At 53.4% G+C, this 17,665-nt stretch overlaps 1 protein-coding gene across 1 annotated transcript; it reads right to left on the minus strand.

Moving 5' to 3' along the window:
- Positions 1-6,934: 6,934 nt before the first annotated feature.
- Positions 6,935-12,676, minus strand: NKX6-1 (NK6 homeobox 1). Its single transcript, XM_012934011.2, has 3 exons — positions 12,004-12,676; positions 10,442-10,614; positions 6,935-8,187 (listed from the first exon to the last, which is right to left on the minus strand). The coding sequence occupies exons 1-3, from the start codon at positions 12,674-12,676 to the stop codon at positions 7,936-7,938; spliced, it is 1,098 nt and encodes a 365-aa protein (XP_012789465.2). The 3' UTR covers positions 6,935-7,935.
- Between the last annotated feature and the right edge of the window lie 4,989 nt (positions 12,677-17,665).

Below are 17,665 nucleotides of genomic sequence, written 5' to 3' on the forward strand. Positions count from 1 at the left end.
CCTCGCCCTTGAACTGCGGGGTGTCTTCACAGTGTGGGAGCCACTCTCTGAGACCGAGAGCAAAGCAGCAGTGGCCTCGCCTCTCATCCCCACGTGCCCCACACTGGACATTCAGACGTTCAGGTTCACATTAAACCAAATATGCCTTGTTCCTCCTTTTCTCTGCAATTTCTCATCTTCAGCCTTCCCTTGAACAGTTAGGCTGCGCCATACAGCTAGGAGCAGCCCAAGAGACTGGGCCTTTGATCATGAGGAGACGGAGGAGGAGGAGGAGGAAGAGGGTAAATACGTCCAGAATTGACTCCATGTCAGGCTCTAACCTAAGAACACCGTCTGTGTTAATTCATTCCCTTCTCCCAGCCACCTTATGACTAAGGTACAATTACCATCTCCTTTCTAGAGGTGAATAGAACAGAGCCACAGGGAAGTAGACTCGTTTGATCAAAATCACCAATGCACAAAGCATTGATTCTGGCGGGATCTCCCACCTCCACAGCCCTGCTCTAAGGGCTCTGTGACCTCCTGGTTGTGGCAACCATGAAACACTTCTCAGGTGTTTCACACGGTATCATTCAGATTAGGGAGAAAATTAGACAAATCCTGACAGAACAAGAAGAGAAGAAAAATAAAAGAAAACCCCAAGTGGTATTTTTTTTTTTTGCTTTTTGGGTCACACCTGGCAATGCACAGGGGTTACTCCTGGCTCTGCACTCAGAAATTACTCCTGGCGGTGCTCAGGGGACCATATGGATGCTGGGATTTGAACCCGGGTCGGCCCGCATGCAAGGCAAACGCCCTACCCGCTGTGCTATCGCTCCAGCCCCCCCAAGTGGTATTTTTAAAAAGCAGGGGGTGGGGGCGGAGTTTACAAAATTATTTTCAAGAGGAAGCCTGGGGATAGGGACCAAAGCTACCAGCAGTGAGAGGAGGAGTAGTGGTGAGTAGCGGTGAGCATGAACCTGAGCAGGGGTGAGGACAGATGCCTTTGTTTTTTAATTCAATAATTTTCATTTCATTTAGGGGTGTAGGGGGCTCACCTTTTGCAGTGCTCAGGGTTTACGGATCACCCTTGTGCTGTTTGGCAGCCCTAGGAAGCACCAGGGACCCAACCAGTGCTGGCTACACACAGACAGCACCTTCACCCCTGCACTCTCTCCGGCCACTGGCTGCCTCCATTCGAAGGTCACATAGCATTTTATAATAAGGTTCACTTTAAAAAATGATCACCATCACCTACTTGTGATCTGTATAGGTAGACTGGTCCCCAAACAACTTCCTGATGACTGACCACTTTTTCATAATTTTTGTATTTCCCAAATAAAACTATATTATTGAATGTACTGGTTTTCCTCCTTCATTTAGTGTTATCTGTTCCCCCTGTAATAACCAAATACAAAGGACAGCACCACCTCAGCATTCCTTTGGCTTTTCCAAGGTGAGAGGGTTCCATAAAAAAAAAATCTGCACCTAATTTATGTAGCAAAGATTCTTGCAGAATGACGAAGGATCCATCTTTGTATTTTCTCCAAACCAGCCCTTATTATTCAAAAATATACAAAAATAGAAGACATAGCAGAGGCTTCTACTTTGGAATTCTGTGCATGCTCTGGTAAGTATCATATAGAAGGCTATACTTTTTTCACTTTTATATTCTACTTTTTTAAAAAGTCTTTATGTGTAGTATTCAAAGGAAAAGTCAGGGCAAAGAGCAAATGATATCTGTCTAGACGTATCATCTTTGGAGTGACTGGGTCAAAGAAGAAGATTGGAAAATGAAAGTGATCAGGTAAACTTTCGAGTTTGTGAAACCACCAAAGCCGATCTATGGAATGCTGAAGGCCACATGTTCAGGAAGATATTCCCCCATAGGTTGTCCAGTGCACCATCTCCGTACTCCCTTGTCAAGCACACAGGAGCAGGTGGGGCAAAGGGTGTGTGATTATACTGTTTTATTCACAGTGAAAGAAAGAAAGGATGGGAGAAGTGAGGGAGGGAAGGAAAGAGAAAGAAAGAAAAGAAAGAAAAAGAGAAAGGAAGGAAGAGAAAGAAAGAAAGAAAGAAAGAAAGAAAGAAAGAAAGAAAGAAAGAAAGAAAGAAAGAAAGAAAAGAAGAAAGGAAAGGAAGGGAAGGAAGGAAGGAAGGAAGGAAGGAAGGAAGGAAGGAAGGAAGGAAGGAAGGAAGGAAGGAAGGGAAAGAAAGAAGAAAGAAAGAAAGAAAGAAAGAAAGAAAGAAAGAAAGAAAGAAAGAAAGAAAGAAAGAAAGAAAGAAAGAAGAAAGGAAGGAAGGAAGGAAGGAAGGAAGGAAGGAAGGAAGGAAGGAAGGAAGGAAGGAAGGAAGGAAGGAAGGAAGGAAGGAAAGAAAGAAAGAAAAGAAAGAAAGAAAGAAAGAAAGAAAGAAAGAAAGAAAGAAAGAAAGAAAGAAAGAAAGAAAGAGGGGGAGGGAGGGAGGAAGGACAGAAGGAAGGGAAGGAAGGAAGGAAGGAAGGAAGGAAGGAAGGAAGGAAGGAAGGAAGGAAGGAAGGAAGGAAGGAAGGAAGGAAGGAAGGAAGGAAAGGAGGGAAGAAAAGGAAGGAAAAGAGGGAGGGGAGGACGGAGGGAAGGGCTACATCATGGGATTGTGGAGACACCTCCGTGGTCCAGGGCACAGTGATTTGCCATTTCTAGACCTGAGCTCAGAGCTCAGTACCCCTAAGCACTCCCTGTTGTATCCAGAAGCTGAGTGTGGCCCTCCGGGCTTGCAAGCACATCCCAAGCCCTTGGCTACACTACAGGCCCAGAGTAGCTCCACAGGCTCAGACCCGAGCACTAAATGCCCACGTAGCACTGGGAGCAGCTCTGGACTGAGCACTGCTTGTGGGGGGAAAATAAATGGGACAGGAGAGAAGGAACACGGGCTAAGGCGCCTATGGGTGTTGCATCCTGCTGGCGCCCATTGGAATCCCCAGTACCACATAGAGTCCCCCTGAGCACTACCAGGGGTCACCACTGAGAAGGAACAGCCCCTGAGCACTGCTGGGTATAGCCCAAGCCCCCTCCCCCCCTACACACACACACACACACACACACACACACACACACACAGGAAAACGGGACTAAATTTAGAAAAATCTATTTATCTATCTTTCATTCTAAATGCCATCGAACAAATGCATGCTTTCCTGTGAAGGGGAAGGTAGCCAGCAACTGGCGGTAAGGCACTTGCTCATCTCTGTGTGCGGTGACAGAGGGGAAGCTTATTTATTTTGGTTTGGGGCTACACCAGGTGGTGCTTAGGGTTTAGTCCTGACTCTGCACTAAGGGTCACTCCTGGTGGCCTCGGGGTGGTGTGCAGTGTGTGGGAACAAATCCAGGTGAGCTTTGTGCAAGACAAACACCCTCCCTGTTGCACCAGACCCTAGAAGGTAAATTTAATGCATGGAAAGCCATCCGATTCAGCCTGAACTAGAATTTCTAGGTGAAATCTACTGCTTACCTTCCTTGTAATGCTACATGATCCTATTGTCAATGAATAACAAGGAGGTCACTTTAAGCTCTTCAGTTCTAGGAGTTCCCATGCAGAATAATTCTACCCCTTCTGTGTGTGAGTGTGTGCAGATGTGTGTTTGTTTGTGGATTCTAGCACCGATGACCAGCCTAGGGGACACTGTGGAGTTACACAGTGGATGCTCATCACCACAGCAAATGCCTCTTAATGTTAGACTCCTCGAAGTTTCAAATTAGGATCTGTTATCAAGCTTATTTCCAAGAACAATAAGCCTTCAGCCCCAGCTGCCTGCACGCAGAGGCCAAGGAAACGCACATCTTTCCAGAGGAGACGGAGTGAGCAGTTCCTCTCTTCCTCCCATCTCCCCAGTAAGGAGAGGAGAGGAGACTCAAGTGCTTCTCAGGATTCAAAAGCAGCTCCGGATAATCATAGCTTCTGGGAAAGAAGGTGTGGAACCCTGTGAAAGTAAACCACTGACTGGGGGGCGCTGAGCCTGGGCTTGGAGCCTGGGAAGCTGAGCAAGGACTGGGAACTGTGAGGGCTGTCAGAGTCAACAGGGCCCTGCCCTTCTTCTGTTTCCATCACCTCTTCTCCTTTTTTAGACAAACACCCCCAAAAGAAAATAGCCATCCCTACCACCAAACACATACACAGACACACAGACACACACACACACACACACACACACACACATCCTTGCACTTCTCCTACTGTTTTGCACGTTGACATTTCACCGTCTGACTCTTTAAACCCAGTGGTCCATTAAGGATCGGGGATTGGCAATCACAGGTGCCAGGCCTCTAGAGGTAGAAGATACGGCATGGGGACTGGAACTCGCCACACTGCACTGCATATACGAAACAGAGAAGGTCTTAAAGTTTCGTGGGGGAGGGGGGCAGGGAATTGTATGTGAGAGTGTAGATGATGAGTCCTAAACTTAAGGGGATAATCATTTAACGATACATGCATCTACCAAATGCTCTCATTATTTGGCCCATCGGGCTATTTGCTGACACTTGTTTTCAATTCATGCCCCTTGAACATTAATCACTGGTTGGCAACCCTAACCGATGCTTATATCTGATTAATCCCATATGGACTTCGAACTGAAACAAACCAACAGGAAAATAAAAAAAAGAGAAGATTCTTACTCTTGCGTGCTTGAGCTGCAGTTTTCTCTGCTTCCCTACCATGAATGAAAGTCTCTGTTGCACATCCCTGGAGCTGACCCCAACCAATAAGGAGAAATGATGGCAAAGTCAGGCTCTCCTGTCCCCTTACACACTCTCTGAGTTTTATGGGGCCAGTGCAACTGGTGGCCAGCTGGAATTGTGGGAGTAATTAGTTGGAAACCTCAAGTGAGCACTGCAGGCAACTGGAAAAAAGTGGGAAGAGCTGGTCCTGGGAACCCCTCCTCTGCCCAGATAACCCCCTCTGCACTGCTGGCACAGAACTGCCGGCTCCAAGTAGTCCCTTGCAGGGAAGGATCCAGGCCAAATCTCTCATCTCTGGAGTCCTCAGAGGAACGCAAAGGGGCAGTGTCTCTACTCTCCTGACTTGACAAGACTATCACTCCACCTACTTCTTTCAAGAGTAGAAAGAGTGGGACAGGGATTGGGCCCCACCTGGTTGCACTTGGGGCTTACTCCTGGTTCTGTGCTCAGGGATCACTCCTAGTGTGTCTGGGATGGAAGCTGGTTGGTCATTTGCAAGACAAACCCCTTACTGGCTATGCTCTCTAGCTAGCTCTTTGTACTTCTTGAGGAAAATTTCACTATCTGTTTCACAATTATTTCAAAACACTATCTGTGTTTGATAACCACTGCTTATAATACTAATATACAGCAAATTGTACTGCATATTATAGTGATGTTAATGTGGTAATGCTATCTATTATCAGTTCATATGTTCAACAGAAATAATATTTCTTTTTGTCAAGTTTTGATTACGGTTCTTATGTTTGACAGAAATTTCTTTTTGTCAAGTTTTGTCTTCTTAGGAAGAATTGCTTGGATTGCTTGAAAAATTGCTTGGGTTTTCAAATCACAGAGGGGTAGATAAAATTGAAAAATAAATTTTAACTAAGAATAGTTTCATTACTTGTTGCTTATTGAGAATAAGTTTGAGAGCAACAGTCTTGAAACACCTCTCCAGATGCTTTGATTTAAAAAAAAAAAGACAAAGAAAAAAGGGGGAGAAGTTAGGAAAGCAAGAAAAGAGGAAAGAGGACGGAGGAAGGAAAGGAACAGAGAAAGGAAGAAAAAGAGGGAGGGAGGGAGTGGGAAAGGAGGGAAAGAAGGAAGGGAGGAAGGGAGAAAGGGATGGAGAGAGGAAGGAAGGAAGGAAGGAAGGAAGGAAGGAAGGAAGGAAGGAAGGAAGGAAGGAAGGAAGGAAGGAAGGAAGGAAGGAAGGAAGGAAGGAAGGAAGGAAAGGAGGAAAGGAGGGAAGGAAGGAGTCTGTTTATAGTAGGGTTTAAATTACACCTCAATATTTCTAGATATCCAGATATTCAGAAATTTAGAAGTTTGAAACTTGGTGGCAACCTCACAAACTGCACAGAAGAAATAGGGCAGATCTTCATTATTTCTTTCCAGGAAACCATACCATCAGGGTGTATCCTATAATGATTCTATTCTTCCGGGGGATTTCAATTCCAGTTTTTTCACTACTTTGTTTTTCCAAAGGACCAAAACAGAACCACACTCTTCTTTACCCAACACTAGCCTGAAGAATCTACTGAATTCTATTGATTTTTCGCTCTTTGAACACAAGCTCATTAACCTGAAACAGTAAGGAGATAACTGTCTTTCACAGAGCGGGGCCCATTGAAAGTCCTCTCCCAGAAATTCTCACATCTTTTTTTGCAAATGCAGCTGTGGAGGCTAGAACGTTGCTTCTTTGAACCTAAGGGCTTTCACACCACACGAAGCAGCCTTCCTGTAATCCGTGCTCCTTCCCTGGGACTTTTAGCAAAATTGAGGTTCCTGTCTTCCCAGCAATCTGCATTATAAGCTGGGTGTTGTGGGGGAGACGTGATGTTTGGAAGGTCAGCATCTCACAGGAGGGCTGCGTTTCTGGCGAGCTGGCCCCAGGCCTGGTACTGAAAGAGGCCGCACTGGGTGGAACTATCCCAGAGAAGGAGCCGAAATCTTCCCCGTCATACCCCTCGGGACTTTCTCCTGAAGGAAAGGGCCCCTAAGAGAAAAAATAAAACAACAAGGACTTCACACGCAGCGCTCCAGGCAAATCTCTCCAAGAAACCCTGACACCTAAAAGGAAAAAAAAAAATCTTCCCCAAACAGGAGCGTGAGCGGTCTGAACCAACTCTTGGGGTGGGAAGGATGAGAAACGGTTATTTCGCCCTCGAAATATGTAATTTTCTTAAATGTTGACTTTTATCTGAAATCTCTGCTGCAATCTGTACCCTTTTCATTCAAGGCAACAGACGTCCTCCAAGTGTTTTGTTTTGTTTTTAATTTGATTTATCCTTTGAAACAGAAAGTGCATTACATGTCACTGGTCTTGCAAAGGGTGTTTGCTTCTCTTTACAAACCGAATTCCTTATATAAATTAAAAAGGTTAAAGAGACTAATATATCACCGTTATTCGCTTAAAAATAAAAAAAAGAAAAACCATTTACATTGTCTATAGTATTCTTATGATACAAAAAAAAAAACCACTTCAAATTCAATTACAGCAACTAAGTGAGTTTTAGCTTTCTGAACCAGAGCAGTTGTAACAATTCCCACCTTCTACTTTAACACACATTTTTTTTTTTCTCAGAAAGGAGTTAAATTAAATACAAGCTCTTGTAGCCCTCCCGCCCCCAAGACTTTCTCGAAATCACTAATAAATAGCAAGAAAATGACTGTGCAATTTCGGAGGGGAGCGGATGGGCGGGGTGTCCGCGAGCGCGCGCGGGGCCGCGGCGGGGCAGGAGCGCGGGGAGCGCGCGGGCCGCCTTCTGGAAGCTTCTCCAGCCAAGCTCCCCGGAGAGGGACTACCTCTCACCCGGGAAGAAGCAGGTCCTCTTTTTGGTTTTTTTGTTTTTTTGTATTTTTTTCCCCTTTTCTACCAAATTCGGGCGCGGTGGAGGGCGGGGGGGCGGGAGGGAAGCCTTTGACTGTTTTTTTTGTTTTCTGAAATATTCACAATAAAGTAACTTGTAGTCAGTGTGACTCACGGTTTATTTACAAAGAGCGTCAACAGGTCCCTCGGGCGGGGGCTCGGCGGGGGCTGGCGGGGACTGGGCGACCCTCGGGGCCCCGCGGGGCTCCCCGGCGGCGGCGCGCGGGGGGTGCGGACGCGGCAGATGCTCCCCGGACGCGCGCGCCCCGTGCCCGCGCCCGCGCCCGCCCCGCGCGCCCCCGCGCCCCCGCGCGCCCCCCGCGCCCCGCAGGGGGTCTCTCGGTTACAAAACAGAGCGAGTCCGTGGCGGGCGGCGGCCGCGGCTCACGACGAACCGTCGGCGTCGGCCGCGTGCAGCAGGAGCGCGCCGCCGCCCGGCTTGTGCTTCTTGAGCAGCTGCGTGATCTTCTCGTCGTCCGAGTTGGGGTCCAGCGGCTTGTTGTAGTCGTCGTCCTCCTCCTCGTTCTCCGACGCCCCCTTGAGCCGCTCCGTCTCCGAGTCCTGCTTCTTCTTGGCCGTGGCCATCTCGGCCGCGTGCTTCTTCCTCCACTTGGTCCGGCGGTTCTGGAACCAGACCTGGGGGGCGCGGGCAAAGAGGCGAGAAAGGAAAACGGGGTTAGGGGGGGCGTCAGAAGGGAGCCCAGGGCGACGGGAGATCCCCTGCGCCCCCCCCAGCAGGCCCCCTTTCCGGGGCTCGTTTGGCTGGGACCCCCCCGACCCCCCACACCGCCCACTTTCGGGGCCCTCGGAGTTGGTCTCCGGGCGCCCCAGGTTCCTCCGAGTAACCGGCACCAACAAACTGCCGTTGCCATAGTGATAGCGACACTCGAGTATTCGGGTTGTCAGTGAGTGATTTCCCAGAAAAAAACTTGGAGACAAAAAAAAAGTTTCCCTAAAACAGAGTCCGCGTTCCTGCTTCCTAGTTTGCAAAAAGAAAAAACTTTAACCCCTAAACTGGCCCCGAACAGCTGGGATTCCGCGCCCCCCCTCTCTAACCGCTGTCTTAGATGCAGGAATTTCAAACCACTTAAAGTGTATTTGCAGAAATGTGATTTGTAGGGGAAGGCACAGCATTCCCGAATTTCCTCCTCTGTTGTCGTTGGATTTTTTTTTTTTAGGTTCGGGTATTTGTTTGACTCGTCCCAAATTTGAACACACACACACATACACACACGCACGCACGCACGCAGGGGAGTTAAACACTCCTCATTTACACTTGCAGTGCGTGGTGTCAAGTTCAGAAATTTAAAAAGATGCGGGGGGGGGGGGGAACCCGCTAAAACAGAAACCTCGAATCAAAATGTCCAAAAATCCACGGAAAAAAAATTTACAGCTTAATCAAAATCATCACAGAAATTTCTCTCTCATCATCCTTGCTATGTTCAGTACCTCTCACTTGCACTGTTTATCATAAAGCCAAAGTCAAGGGCCAGAATTTTCATTAGTTTTTTTTAAGTGAAATTCTGGCCGTTACATTATTTCTCACTATTTGCATGACCAGTATTTCACATATTTTGTACTGTTCCTCTCCAAGACATTTGCAATATATACAAATATTTTAAAACTATTTATGATGTTTGCCAGGTTTGATACACATTTTAACCTAAAGTATCAACAATGAACATTTTCCCCAAGATTACCATCTCTCTTGCTTCTCACCTATTTTGTCATACACTACACATTTATCTCAAGAATCAGAATTGCTACAAAAGTGGTTTTTCTTTTTTCCTACAGCCGTAATTCACTTCTAGGCACATAGTTATATTTACAGCAACAAATGAAGACCACCAGATAACTGTGACAGGCTCTGTAGTAACTACTGCAAAAATGATTTTAACTAACAATCACATACAAAAATCACTCCTAGATGCATTTTCTAAAGCTTATCCATTGTAACCAGTATCACACTTAATTTAAAGAATACATTATAACCAAGTAAAACACACAAAATTCAAAAATTATAAATTGAAGAAGAAAAAAAGGATACTATTAAATCTAATAGGACGCTATTAGATTTAATTTCTGTTGCTGACAGAACTCCTTTACTTTTTCAGGGAATGGTCTCAAATTTTTGATTCCCTGGAAATACATAGTACAACTCAATTACAAGCCAAGTGACATTTTAATTAGAAACTGTTGTCATAAACAGTTCACTATCTCGCATATGTTGATAAACTTATCTTAAACAGATGTCAATTCCCCAGTACAATAATAATTTGCCATTTCATTTGGACACTTGCCATTTTTAAATGATTATTTTCAGCTAAGCAAAAAGCAGACCCTAGGAATCTATGCCTTCTTAAAAAATTTTAACCTGCAAGTTAATTTGGTGGTGCTATAATACTAATCTACACCAGAAATTATATAACCGGGGGAGCATGAAAGGACAAACAAAAGCTGGAATATCTTTACAAGTAGAATCAACAGAAGCTATCTAAGAGGCCTCATCTAGCCTGGGGCGGATTTTTTGCTAGTGCTTTTCTTCTCCAATAATAGACAGCTCCCCCAGCACACGCGGCTATCTAGATTAACCTAATTTCAAAGGCGGGGGGTTGATTCCTTTTGTTCATCAACAGTTTGTCGCCCCGAGACCCCAGGGCTTTTGTAACCCCTACCCCCACCCTCTTTTCTGATCTCATCTTCCCAGGCTCCTCAAATCCCAACGACTACGGTCCCTACCACCAAGCGACAGTAGACTTGGGGTGTGTGTGTGTGTGTGCGTCTGTGTCGTGTGTGTGCAGGCATGTGTGTGCGTGTGCGCTCACGCGCGCCCTCCCACGGAGGTGGCGAAGAGGGTCTGTGCCTGGAGGCTTGCACAAGCCCCACTCACCTTGACCTGACTCTCGGTCATCCCCAGCGAATAGGCCAAGCGAGCTCTCTCGGGCCCCGCCAGATACTTCGTTTGTTCGAACGTCTTCTCCAGGGCAAAGATCTGCTGGCCCGAGAAAGTGGGTCTCGTGTGTTTCCTCTTGCCGTCTTTGTCCAGCAGAATGGATCCTTGATCTGCGGGACAGATAAACACGGGAGAAGGGGGACGACAGTCTGTTAGACGCGGCTCTCGGGAAAGAGACCAGCGGGTGCATCCTAGGTTTGGGGGGGACTGGAAAGCCTATTCCGAGCGGGGCCCGCCGTGCTTTCGGCCCCACGGCGCTCCCGCCTGGGCCTTTCCACTCACACCTGCTCGGAACAGCACGGCGTGCCCAGAACCGCAGTCAAAGAACCTTCTGCCACCGGCACCAACAGCCGAACAGCCCGGAGCGCCTTACCAAAGTTCGCAGGCGCGGATCGCCCGGCCCCGCAAATTGCAAATTTCTGGGAAAGGTTCAAAAGCTCACCCGGAGTCTTGGCCGGGGCACAAACTAGTAGTTTTACCCCCAGAGTGCGCGCCACAATGGGGCGTCTTTTTTTTTTTTTCCATACTAGGATTCAATCGCCCCCCGCCCCAAGTCAAATGCCGCAGAAGCAGAGGCGCCGGCATTCTTGGTTCTCGCCCCAACAAGCTCTTTAAAATGAATTCGGTCGTGGCCCACACCCGGTCACCCTCCTGCCGTGGCCACCCCGGGGCGGTCACCAGCTGGGCTGTGGCAACTTCATTCCGCTACTGCGGCCCAGACACGCGGGAAAGTCCCTAGGCTTGGGGACACTGCCGGGACTGTCCTAACGCCACCGCTGAGACTGAGGTCCTCCACGCGCCAGCCAAAGAGCCCATCGCAGACCTAGATCACTAGTGGGTCTGCAGCAAGGTCTGCGGCGGGGGGCGCAGCTCCCCCTGGCTCTTGCCCCCTAGCCCCGCTCCTCCTCCGGTTCTTCCTGCAGCTGGAGCTGGAGGGCCAGAAGCGGGGCTGGCCGGGGCGCCGGTCCCCTAAGCCGACCGTGCGCTCCTCGCCTGGTTTCCCCGCGCGCCCTAGGGCCGAACGGGCCGAGTGGCTCTGGCTAAGAGGCGCGGTGGGGACACCCTGGTGGGGGTGTGGGGGTACTTAGGAAACACCTGTGCTGTGTTCGGGGCTGTGAGCGACCGCCGCGGCGGGCCCCCAACACCTGGCAGGGAGGAAGCCAGGAAGGTCGGTAAAGCGGACCGGGAAGCCGGACCCGCAGGAGTCCGGAAAAACGGGGGTGCTCGAGGGGCTGAGGGGGGTGTCTCTCTGGTCCCCACCTCTCTGAGCCCCGCCGGGCTTCGGGTTCTACTCGGGATGCTCCGGGGCAGCCTCCGACGCGGCCCCCGGGCTGCGGCTCGCGGTACCCGGCGCAGACGCGCGCACCCTCGCAGGGCCAGGCGTGGCCCAGCACTTGGGGAACCCTCGGCCCACGCCCTGCCCGCGAGGCCGGGGGACAGGCCCGCGGGACACGGGTCCCCCCGAGAGCCCCGAGCGCGGGGCGCCCGACGGTACTCACGCGGGGTGCAGGCCAGGCGCGCGTCCCGCCAGGGCGGGCTCTGCATCACTCCGGGCCAGAAGATGGGCGTCCGGCCGGGCAGCTCGGCCAGCGGCTTGGGGTAGCGACCCACGGCGGCCACGGCCGCGGCGCTCGGGCTGAAGTAGAGCCCCGGGGGCGGCGGCGGCGGGCTCAGGCTGCTGAAGCGGGGCAGGCCGGCCAGCAGCCCGGCCGGGGAGGACGCGGCCGCCGCGGCCGCCGCCGCCGCCGCCGCCGCGGCCGACGCGGAGGAGGCGGAGGAGGACGAGGAGGAGGACGAGGAGGACGAGCCGGAGGGCGAGGCGGAGGGCAGGGCGGCCCCCGAGGCCAGGGGCATGGAGGGCCGGCTCAGGATGTCGTTGATGCCGTGCGGGGTGGCCGCCGAGAGCGGCTGCGGGGGGCTGCCCAGGGACGAGAGCCCCCCCGCGGCCGGGGGCTTCAGGCCGCCCGGGTTGTGAGTGCCCAGCGGCGGGGAGGGCGACGACGACGACGACGACGACGACGAGGACGAGGGGGGCCCGGCGGGCAGCGGGGGGTAGGCGGCGGGGTACAGCGGGGTCTTCATCTCGGCCATGCTGTGCAGGGCGGCCAGCGGCGGGCTGCTGAGCAGGAACGCGCTCTGCCGGGTGCCCTCCATGGCCCCCACCGCTAACATCCCACGGCCCGGCCGCCGCCCGCAGCCCGCCGCCGGGGGACCCGCGCGCCGCGCCCGGGGGCGACCTGCCAAGCGCGCCGCGGCGGGCACCGGCGTCCGGAGCCGGCCGGGCCCCGCGCCCCCTTGGCGCCCCGGGTGTCCGGAGCGGGTCCCGATCCCGGGCTCCGACGCCCTCGGAAGACGCTCGGCGCACGCGGCTTCGGATCTCCTCCTCTTCCTCCTCCTCCTCCTTCTCCGCGCCCGAAGAAGCGAAACAAAACGCCGCGGGGCCGCCGAGAGTTTGCAACAAAGTTCAGAGTCGCCGGATCGCCACTTTTCTAGAAGTTGGGGGGCCGGCGCGCTGGCCTCTGGGGGTCCGCCGGACGCCGCCGCCTGCTCGCGCCGCGCCGGGAGGGACGCGTCGCATCCAGTCCGCCCGGGGACCGCGCCCCGGCGCCGCGCCGGGTTGCAGCGCCTCCGAGCCCCGGGCGCCCGGGCTCGGCCCGCGGACCTGCTGCCGCCCCCGGCACTAAGAGTTGCAGTTCGGGGGGAGGACCGCGGGGAAGGGCGAAATAAAACTGGACAGACTCGAGAAGGGGGGAAGGAAAAAAAAAAGCAGAAGAAGAAGTAAAAACTGTGACGGCGGCTCGGATCCCGGCTGCGCTCCTGGCGTGCACTTGTGCAGAGGGGTCCGGCGACCCCCGCCCCACCCCCAGCGCCCGCTCCTGCGCTCACTGTCCGCCCGCGCCTCTCGGCTCTCGCATCTTTGGCCGCTGCCCTCGCAGGCTGCCTGCGCGCTGCCCAAGTCCGGTCCTCGGCCGAGCTGACCCTCTCCGCGGCGCTGCCCGTCCTCTGCGCGCTCCCTCCGGGCCTGACAGTTCAGATGAAGCTCTCAAAGGTAATAAAACATTTGCATCACTCCCTTCCCCTCTTTAGTTGGGGGACAGGCGGGAGGGGGAGGGAGGGGGGGTCCAAAATGAGAACTTTGAGGGACGTCACCCGGAGGCAGCGGGGCGGGGCGGGGCGGGGCGGGGCAGAGGAGGCGGGCGCAGGCCGAGGGGGCGTCCCCACCGTCTCCAATAGCGCGCAGGCTCGGCCTTCGCGTGGCCGCAGGGCCGCGCCCAGGCGGGGGCCGCCGCGCCCTCTGATTGGCTGAGGAGGGCCCGCCCTGGGGCGGAGGCGCTTGGTCCCCGCCCCTCGCCCCTCCCTCCGTCCGCCGGTGGGCGTGGTCAGGGCGGGGCCCGGCGAGTGGTGCGGTGCCGCCGCGGGGCCCGTGGACGCCTCAATTAATTGTGTTAAATAAAATGGGAAAGGGGAGGGGGAGCCGAGTGGATAGGGTATTACTTTTTAAAGAGCAGAATAATGAAAACCCAGCCCTTTTATGGAAAAGCAGTTCATAGTCTTCACCTCCCCCCCACCCCCCCCACCCCCCCCCCCCCCGCTCCCGCTAGCGTCAGCCTCCCCCCTTCCCCCGCGAGCTCGCGGCGCCTCACCTCGAGGAAGGTCTGGGCCCTTGGAAAATGGAGCTAATGGAGCAGGCAGCAGGCGCAGCCCTGGCCCAGCGCCTTCTTTTGAAGGGATTAATTAAAGGCCATCTGGGCTCTCCCAGAATTGTGTAAATTAATTTGTTGCTCCTTAAGCCTATAGATGTCTTTAATCCCCTTGTAGGCCGAAGGATCGTCCTCCTGCAGCTCCCCCCCCCATCCTTTCCTTCTCTATTCTTTCTCCCCTCACCCTTCTTTTCATGCCTGCGTGTTTCCCCCAACCCTACAGCGATCGTTGTCTTTTCTAGGTTTTTTTACTCAGTTCACTAGGAACAGAATCAGCTTCGTGAGAATGTTCACCTTTCCTTGGACGTTTACACCTGAGAGCAGAGTTGTGCTGTCCTTTAAAAATCTTCTTTTTGTGGTTATTTGTTTTTGCATTTCTGTGGCGAGAGAATCATCATAGGTGAGGTGGAGTCGTTTATATACAGAAGTATAAAAAAAAACCCGGATACTATAATTTTTGAAAATCATCTACAGTTCTCTTGGGCTTGTCCGAGCACACAGGGCGGTTTCTGGAGATGGAGTGAACTTGGATTCTGGGCTGTGGGCAACGGGTGTCTAGAGTTTAAGAACTGGACAGTGGCTTCCTCCTCCCTGTAAATCTTTTTCCACTCCTGGAAGAGTCTTTAAATTCCCAGCCAACCGGATTGAATTGGGTACATGAGGACCCAAATTCCAGATTTCAGGATGTTCAAGTAACACAACTCAGGGCGGGATGATTGTAACAACTTGGATAAGATCTTTGCTTTCGGGGCTTGAAACATAGGACCGTGGGTCCCACAGTACATATGGCCCCACTCCTGAGCACAGAGCCAGGAGGAAGTCCTAGCACCATTGGGTGCGGCCGCCCCAACCGGAAAAGTTATATAGAGATATAGATTGTTTGACTCTGAAGTTTGACTAGCTCTAGACTGTTTGACGGGAACTTTGACTATGTGTGCCAATGTACTTAGGTCCATGCACAGAAAGTCAGCAGGGATAATTCCACTATGAGAACTTCGATTTCTAAAGCACTGGTTTTTAAAGAGTAGCAATGTGCACTGGAGTCTGAGTTTTTAGATTTCCCTTCAACTTTGGTCACCTTTTTTTTTTTTTATTTACTTCTGATATTAGAGAAATGTCATTCTGATTTGCTCGTGGGCCCTCTCTCTTCTCCCTTAACCCCCAGCCCAGGCAAATTCCATTACCTGGCACTTTGGAATTGGAAAGGGGGAACGGTACTTTCCTCAACGTGCTCTGCGCTGCCCGGCTGATTCGGGAACAGTCGGCATTGCCCCGGGAGGAGCTCCCGGGCCGAGGCTGAGTCTGAACCCCTGCGCCGCTCCGACCGTGGCCGGGAGGAAAGGACTGGAACGGGATGCGGGAAGCCCGAGCCTGCCTGGGGCGCTGGGACCCCTCGGCCCCTAGCTTCGTTTTGGACCAGACTTCTTCAACCTGGCTGTGGGCGCCCCGCTCCTGGGCCACAGCGCAGACACTGCTTCTCCCGGAGGAGGTTGTGATGGAGAGAGAAGGTGGCTAGCGGCATTCAAAATCTTTATTTCTGTGACTCGGGCAAGAATAGAACCTGTTCCATGAGGTGGGGAGGGGGATTACATTACATTAATGTGCAAGAGAGATTTAACCCAACTCCAGCAGTGCACGCCCATCGGGAAATTGTCGCTGCGCGTGACAAGTGTGCGGAGTTTAACCTGACATTCCCCAGCCAAGACAGCTCGCGTTGTTTTCTCTGGAGACGGTTTCCAGACATCCCGGCCTGCGTGTCCCAGGGCCGCGCGCGTGGCGGCCGCTCGGAGCGCAGCGCTGCGGGCCGCGGACATCTGGGTGCGGTGCGGCCCGGCCCGGCCCGGCGGGCGCGGGGACCGAGCGTCCAGCCCGGAGGAGGCGCCACCGCCTTGGCCCGAGAGGATCCCCGAGCCACCCAGCCAGGCTCGCGTCAGCTGTCGGCCGTCTGACACCCGTTTTGCGAAAGCCCCATGGAAAATCGGGGGTCCTTCCCCCAAGCCCAGTTTCTTTCTGCTCAACACCTAATAAAGTGGGGGCGTTCGGCAGCACCCCCCAGGACGGGATGCCCCCTCGCATCTCTGCACATTTATATGTTGGGGGGGGGGGGGTTGTGGATGTGAATGATTTGTGACATAATTGGGGGAAAATGAAAAGCGGTTTGGCAAATTCTGAGCTTTTATATATACATATACGTGTGTGTGTGTATATATATATGAAGGAAGGAAGGAAGGAAGGAAGGAAGGAAGGAAGGAAGGAAGGAAGGAAGGAAGGAAGGAAGGAAGGAAGGAAGGAAGGAAGGAAGGAAAAAAAAACGATCCAAAAGGGTAGGGGTGAGGATGGTGTTGCCCCTCGAGACTTCCCCTGTAACCATGGCCCCACCCCCTTCCCGGTTTTCACGTTGGAGTTTCAGCTGCTGCAGTTGCTACAGCGGGCAACAGACCCCGGAGGACCACCCAGCCCTGGGTCTGCACCCGACTCCGGAGTGCATTGGTGCCTGGTCACACGTCTGGCGGTTGAGGTGCAGGAAAGAGCTACTCAATCCAGGCTTATTCCCCCAAAAGGAAATGCGAATGAAACCTCAGACAAATGCACGGTAGCTGCTCTTCGCCCAACAGATATATAAGTACCGGGACCCTCCGAGGAAGCCAATTCTGCAGAGTAAGGGGCAGGGAGGGAACGAAGAGCGTGTGTCCGTCCGAACAAAAACAAAAACAGGAACAAAGCCCTGGGCAACACACGGGCTGCAACTGTCCGCGAGACTCCCGCCACCGAGGCTCCGCCCGACGGCCGGGGCCTGCCGGGGCCCAGCCGCGGCCGCCGATGCCCCAAGAGGGGCCGGGCGCAGGGGAGGCAGGGGGGCGGGGAGCGGGGACGATGTCGGGGCCGCAAACCCCTCCAGCATCCGAGGACTGAGCTGGTCTGCGCGTCTCCGCGTGGCTGCGGCCCCGACAGCCGCTGATGCTCCGGGCCGGACCCCGCGGTCCGCGCTCTCAGGCCGGCCGCGGAGCGCCAGGGGGAGCCGGCCTGGCCGCGTCCACTCCCGGCGATGCTCCAGCGTCCAGCCGGGCGCGAAGCCGCGCTCCGAAGCCCGAGTTCAACTCGGTGCTCTCGCCCGCGACGGGCTCAGAAGCGCCCCAGACGGAGCTGTCCCGGGGGGTGGGGTGGGGTGGGGGGGGAGGTCTGCAGTAGCAACCCCCGGATTCAGGACTGGGTGTCCATGCAGGGCAGCACCCGCGGCCGTCGAAGGAGGCCACGGTTCCCGAACGCTCAGCAGAGCGCACGCAGGGGTGCGTAAATCCCGGTGTTTTCGGCACCGCCTCTTGGCTTCCCCGGAACCCCGTTTGCTTAGAGGCTGGAACGCGGGATCCCGCGTGGCTGGAAGCAGTTTCCGTCTAGAGCAAAAGGCTGGCTCCCTCTGGCCCAGCAGAACAGCAGGTGACCCGAACGACCGCGAGACACT

Source organism: Sorex araneus, chromosome 5 (genome assembly GCF_027595985.1).
Source record: "Sorex araneus isolate mSorAra2 chromosome 5, mSorAra2.pri, whole genome shotgun sequence".
NCBI classification, from domain to species: Eukaryota; Metazoa; Chordata; class Mammalia; order Eulipotyphla; family Soricidae; genus Sorex; species Sorex araneus.

What these genes read in the sequence shown, in the direction of transcription:
- NKX6-1 (XM_012934011.2), bottom strand. Translation starts at nt 12,676, where the DNA reads ATGTTAGCGGTGGGGGCCATGGAGGGCACCCGGCAGAGCGCGTTCCTG. An exon ending in GCGCCTGGCCTGCACCCCGC is followed by an intron (nt 10,615 to 12,003) that starts GTGAGTACCGTC and finishes TCTGTCCCGCAG; the next exon opens with ATCAAGGATCCATTCTGCTG. An exon ending in TGACCGAGAGTCAGGTCAAG is followed by an intron (nt 8,188 to 10,441) that starts GTGAGTGGGGCT and finishes CGCGCCCCCCAG; the next exon opens with GTCTGGTTCCAGAACCGCCG.